We start from the raw sequence: 6,388 nt of genomic DNA on the forward strand, positions 1-6,388 counted from the left end.
CCATGGAGTCCTGACCACCCGAGACTGAACCCCTATCTCTGGAGCAGCAGTCAGTCAGCAGGAGAGAATAGACTCTGGAACAGAAAAAGCCTGCATGAAGAAAAGTTACAAGCCTAGGGAAAAAAATTATTAACTTTTTAAAAGAACACAAGGAAATATTAAAAAGTTTGTACAGAAGAAAAAAAAACAAGAATTAGTCAAGGACAGAACAGAATGTCAGGACCCAAGGCTCACAGGAGAACTCTCTGGTGACTCAGAAGCCCCAGGAGGATGCATCCCTTGGTCAGAATCGAAAGATCCTGTTGGAGTGAGGATTGCCAACCCCACCCAGCCCACCCAGCCCCCAGTTCATGAACCTTTCTTTAAAAGATGGTAAAGAAATGAGTGGCTCAGGCAGCGTTTGACTTGGGATCTCCTCTAAGTACCAAGAAACAAAGGCAGGTCTATGTGGAGTTAAGGAAAGAAGGAGAAGTCCGAAAGAATCCCAGTAGCTCAGAGCTTTAAGCCACTGTTGTGGTTTGAAATGGACCCCACAAGCCCATAGGAGTGACACTATCAGGAGATGTAGCCTTGTTGGAGGAAGTGGTCACAGGGGACAGCTTTGAGGTCTCTGATGCTCAAGCCACGCCCAGTGTGGCAGTCACCTCCTGCTGCCTGTGCATCCAGATGTAGAACTCTCAGCTCCTTCTCCGACACCGTGTTTGCCTGCGTGCTGCCGTGCTGATAATGGCCAGAACCTCTAAACTGTAAGCTAGCCCCAATTAAAGGTTTTCCTTTATAAGAGCTGTCATGATCACGGTGTCTCTTCACACCAATAGAACCCTGCGACAGCCACAGACCTCGGTCAGTTTTCCATCACTGTGACAAACAACTTAAAAGGCAGCGGGGTTTATTTGGACCCAAGGTCAACGAAGTTCCTGTCGGTGACCATGACCCCTCTGTTATGGACCCTCAGTGACTGAACTCAGCAGGGGAAAGCTGTTCCCTTCAGGGTAGCTGGGAATTATGAACACATCTCAGAGCCTAGCTCCCTTCTAGAGGCTCCACAGCCTCCCAGCAGCACCACGAGCTGTAAATGGGCCTTGAAGGGAAAGTCAAGCTCCAGGCTGTAGCAGTGAGAAGGCATCCTTTATATTGGGGGGGTGGGATGTGTGTGTGTTGTGGTATGGTATTGTGTGTGGGGAAGAGAAGGGTTTCATGTGTGTGTGCGTGAGAGAGAGAGAGAGAGAGAGAGAGAGAGAGAGAGAGAGAGAGAGAGAGAGAGAGAGAGAGAGAGGAGAGCGAGAGAGAGAGCATGTGTGAAGATCATTGAAGAACCTGCTGGACTTGGTTCTTTCCTTCCATCATGGTAGGATTGAACTCAGGTTTCCAGGCTTGGCAGCTGAGCCATCTTGCAAGCCCTGTCTTCCCCAGTTTTTGATAGCAAAAGACATACCGCTTTCGAAAGAAATTGCTGAGCCCTCTTCCTATTCTCCACACTCAAATGTGACCCACTCATCATCTATCAAGGGCCAGCCAATGCTTGTGAGGACATCCTTATATATAAACCAGAGGTCACACATTTTCCGATAGGCACAGAGGCTTGAACCATGAGTTCAAGGCCAGCCTGGTCTACAAAGTGGGTTCTAGGACAGTCAGGGATATCTAGTGAGACCCTGTCTCAAAATAAAACAAAACAAAAAATCCTTTAGCTGGGCAGCGGTGGCTCACATCTTTAATCCCAGCATTTGGGAGGCAGAGGCAGGTGTGAGTTTGAGGCTAGCCTGGTCTACAAAACTAGTTCTAGGACAGGCAAGGCTACACAGAGAAACACTGTCTTGAAAAAAAACAAACAAAAAAGGAAACAAGCAAACAAAATCCTAACCCTTACTGGGAAAACAGCCAAAGGTATAATTTTCAGCATGTAATGTACAACATGCTGTAGACTAGTTCCTGAGGGTGGAGCCCATGTTGTGGGGTTAGTGCCCTGAGATATGCCCAGAGAGCTTGTTTCTGGGGACCCACTGAGATGCTCTTTGTCTGTAATCCAGCAGAAGGACTGAGCACTCAGCATGTGACCTTCGAGCCTCCAGAGCTGTGAGGAATGCGTTGTCTGGGCTACCCAGCCTATGGCAACATTTGTGTCACTGCTGGGACCAGCTAGGACTTCAGAGTTTAATATAAATCTCTACACCTCACTGAGACCGTGGGAGCCTTTGCTTTACTGTGCCCACAGTCTCCACAGTCACTGAGAGAGATGTTTCCAAGTTTATAGAGAATGAAGAAAAAAATAGGAGGTTAACCTAAACCTTTTTAGTGAGAAAAACACGGCTGAGCTACAGACCTTCATTTGAGAGAGTATTACACTGCCACTTCCAGATGATATTGTGGAGGGCTGGGCAGACGGCTCAGTGAGAAAAGACTTGGCAGCAAGCTTGATGACCTGAGTTCCATCTGCAGGACCCATTTGGTGGAGGAGAAGATTGACTCTGCAGTTGTCCTCTGACCTCTACATGCATGCCATGGCGTGCACACACACACACACGTGAAAAAATAAGTAAATAAAATTTAAGGAAATCTTTTTATAAAAGAAAATGCTAATAACTATCACATTTTAAAAATTATATATACATATATATATATATATATATCCTGGAATTTGAAAGAAATTTAGGAGAAACTGAAAAGTCTGAGTATCTTTCTGTCTCCCTTGTTCAGGAGGACTCGTTCCTCTCATTGGAGGTTTATAATATTCTCTATAAAGACTTGAATACTTTTTTTTGTACATGTGTGGTGTGTGTGGGTGTTAAACATGCATGAGCTCACAAGTGTGTCAGGCTAGCATGTTTATGGAGGGCTTAAGTTTACATGGGGTGTCTTCCTCAATCATTCACTTTATTTATTGGGGAGGCATCTCTTGCTGAACCCAACCCCCACTGATTGTCTGCTTGTTAGTCAGCTTGTCCAAGGGGAATGCCCTGTCTCTGCCTCCCCAGTGCTTTGAAACAGAAGCTATACATGACTCATCTAGCCCACACAATAATCTTTGAATCAGCATGTTACCTCTTTGTATGGAATAAATAAAAGGGATTATCCATTTATTTATTTATTTAGAGACAGGGTCTCACTATGTAGCCCTGGCTATCCTGGAACTTGCTCTGTAGCCCAGGCTAGCCTCCTGCCTCTGCCTCCCAAGTGTTAGGATTAAAGACCTGTACCACCATACTAGGCTGAGTTTACATTTTTAAAGGTAAATATCTAAACACCATGGCACAATTGCAACCCTAAAACATCAAATATCCCATAAGTCCCTAAAGTCTAAATGGAGGCACAGCCACTGGTCTGCTTATTTTAGAGAAGAGACTGGAGAGATGACTCAGCACTTGCTGCCTTTCCAGAAGACCAGAGTTTGGTTCCCAACACCACACTGGTGGCTCAGAACCACCTGTAACACCGGCTCCTCTTCTGCACACACAAATGCATGTAAAACTATTTTAAGTTTCTAAAGGGTGAGATTTTTTTATTGGACTCTCACATTAAAGGTAGTATACTTCTTAAATGAATGTCTATGACTTTTATACACAGGAAAGTGATGAGTGGGGTGGGTGTCCCATGACAACAAGGGAGAAAGCTTCAAAGCTAGGCTGGTGGAATTCACCTGAGTCCCAGCTATTTAGAAAACCAAGGCAGAAGATCCAGTTGAGATCAGCCAGTGAGACAGAGTAAGACCTGATCTCCAAAATCCAAACCACAAAAAAAATAAATAAAAAGCAGCCACCTCACCTCAAATGCATAGGCTTTTCCGATGCCATCTCCTGCTCCGGTGATCACTGCAAGAAACAGCAACAGACTTGAAACAACAGAATGGTGCCTCTCTCTCTCTCTCTCTCTCTCTCTCTCTCTCTCTCTCTCAACTACAGTCTCCTGTACAACTCAGTCTAGAACTCTCAATACCACAAAGCCATGTTTTCTCACTCCAGCTTTGTCCCCCCTTACAGAACTCCTGATGTGAAGGGTTTTTCTGTCTGTCTGGGGTGTGAGGGGTTGTGTGTGTCATTTTCAGAGGGATCCATGTATCTAGAAGACACACTCTGAAATGCAGCAAAGCCTAAATCAATAAGTATTTTATACAGGTTTCTTAATGTGTGGGGTAGCACAAGCCTTAGCACCTCCAGGGCAAGCAAGTGAACCGTTATTGCTTCACCCTGCCCAGTGGTTACCCTAAGAACACCTCAGTGTTCCTTCACCCCACAGGACAGCAGCCCTCAATGCCTGAGGAAGATAGGGAACCTAGCAAAAAGGACACAGGAATGAGAGGTGCAGAAACCCAACGACTTTAGACAGTTAATCCTCAATACCACTATCTGCTAGTACCCAACAATCTCAAATGCCTTTACACCCTTCCTTCCTAAAATTGGAGACAGAATGCCACAATTCACTACACATACACCTGCGACTGACCTTGGCACCAGCAATTGAAGGACACACTTTAAAAAATGCCAACAAAAAAAAATCTATTAAGTTTATTGAGCATGGATCTCATGATATTCTCTCTGCGTGTTTTCCAGCCTTATAACTGGGGGGGGGGGTGTTGTCCCCTCCTTGAAATATTTTCCCCCGCTGGCTGGCCTGTGTGTAATGAAGACATTACATATTTGTTCATGATAACATTATGCATTCTTGACTCCCAAACAAGCTAAGATTATATTTTTCACTTTGAAGCCGCAGAGTCTCTGGCTCCATTTTAACTGCTTTTGGGGGAGGGTTCTTAGAGGGTCTACGTGGGCAGTGCTTGTTGAGATGTCTGGTAGCTCCAGGCATATGGGCATTTGATTGTGCACGGCATTTGATATTCGGATCTAGAGCACACAAGCCCAGGCAGCTTAGTAAGGTTACTAGAGGCAGCAAACACATGTGCACACACCATATATGTGTGCACACACAGTGTAAGCATAAGAAGCATCAATTAGAAACTCATGGGTTCATCCTAAACAATTTCCCATATAGTCATTTAACAAACACCTATGACGAAGTTTGCAAAGTTGACAAGTTTAGTGGAGAAGGGCATGGGATGTATAAAAAATAAATTAACATTTGCACCTCAAATTTTTTGAAATACCCTTTAGCAAATGGATGCACACCAGTCCGGGGTTTAGAAATCTGTAGATGAAGAGACAGGTATTTCTGCCTTACTTATTATTTGTATTACCAGAAAAACTCTAATAAGAAGAAAATCTAGCAAAGTAGCAGACACATGGGTGAGAACTGAGGGGCAGTCTCCCTCCACCATCTCCTGACCCATGCCTTGATGTTCAGATAGTTCTAATTCCACTCGGGCTGTCTAGCCACGCCATTGCATTTATGTGACATCTCAGAAGCATTCTGAGACACAAGAATAAGAAACAGGAGCAATCAAATCAGTACAACTTACCTGCCCATTGTCCCATCGATCGCAGGAAAGACCCTGGTAAAACCTTCCAGAAGCTCACCAAGAGGTACCGGGAAAGCCTCACACACTTGAGCAGGCAGAGCAGGCACACAAGCAGCCCCACAAAAAAGAAGAGCTGCTCCATGGTCTCTCCGTGGCTGTCTTGCTGGAGATGCTGCTGGGACCTGGCCCTTGCCCCTTATGTGCCTCCCAGGACAGGCGGCCTGGGGACTGGCCAGATCTCCTTCCGGGAGGCACTGGGTGTGTTCCTCAAGATTAGAGTAACTTCTCTATGTAACCTTGTGATTCACAAGCTTTTGAATCAAGTATTCTTCATAATATCTTTACAGCATTCTTGGGCTTTTGTGACAGTGGGGTTTCTGAGAGAAAGAGACAGTAGACTTGCAGAAAAGCAAAGCCCAGAGAAAGGTAACATGGCAGGGATACTAGGGTCTGAAGTCTCCAAAGAGCCTTGGTTTTATGAGTTGGTCTCCAAGGGTCTCTGTATTAAAAGCCTGATCCCCATGGTGTTAGTGATGTGGGAGGTGATAGAACTTTTAAGAAATGGGGCCCACACTTTGGAGATAAATATGGAAGTTTCTCAGAAAATTGGGAATCCATCTACCTCAAGACCCAGCTATACCACTCTTGGCCATACACCCAAAGAATTCTCAATCATATCACAAGGACAGTTGCTCAACTATGTTCATAGCAGTTCTGCTCATAATAGCCAGAACCTGAAAACAACGTAGATGCCCCTCAACTGATGAATGGATAAAGAAAATGTGGTACATTTACACAATGGAGTATTCCTCAGCAGTTAAAAACAATGACATCAAGAAAACTGAAGGCAAATGGGTGGAACTAGGAAAAAAATCATTCTGGATGAGGTAACCCAGACCCAGAAAAACAAACATGGTATGTACTCACTTATAAGCTGATAATAACTGTAAAGTGAAGAAAGGCCATGTTACAATCCAT

The 6,388-nt window shown here is 44.7% G+C and overlaps 1 protein-coding gene across 1 annotated transcript in view; it reads right to left on the reverse strand.

Moving 5' to 3' along the window:
- Positions 1-5,552, reverse strand: part of Hsd17b3 (hydroxysteroid 17-beta dehydrogenase 3) — a 24,406-nt gene extending 18,854 nt beyond the window's left edge. Inside the window, exons 1-2 of the mRNA XM_005371636.1 lie at positions 5,411-5,552; positions 3,763-3,809 (exon numbers count right to left, since the gene is read on the reverse strand). Coding sequence (XP_005371693.1) covers positions 3,763-3,809; positions 5,411-5,552 — 189 coding nt within the window. The remainder of the gene's footprint in view (positions 1-3,762; positions 3,810-5,410) is intronic.
- Between the last annotated feature and the right edge of the window lie 836 nt (positions 5,553-6,388).

The sequence above is a fragment of the Microtus ochrogaster genome, unplaced genomic scaffold, assembly GCF_000317375.1.
Source record: "Microtus ochrogaster isolate Prairie Vole_2 unplaced genomic scaffold, MicOch1.0 UNK118, whole genome shotgun sequence".
NCBI classification, from domain to species: domain Eukaryota; kingdom Metazoa; phylum Chordata; class Mammalia; order Rodentia; family Cricetidae; genus Microtus; species Microtus ochrogaster.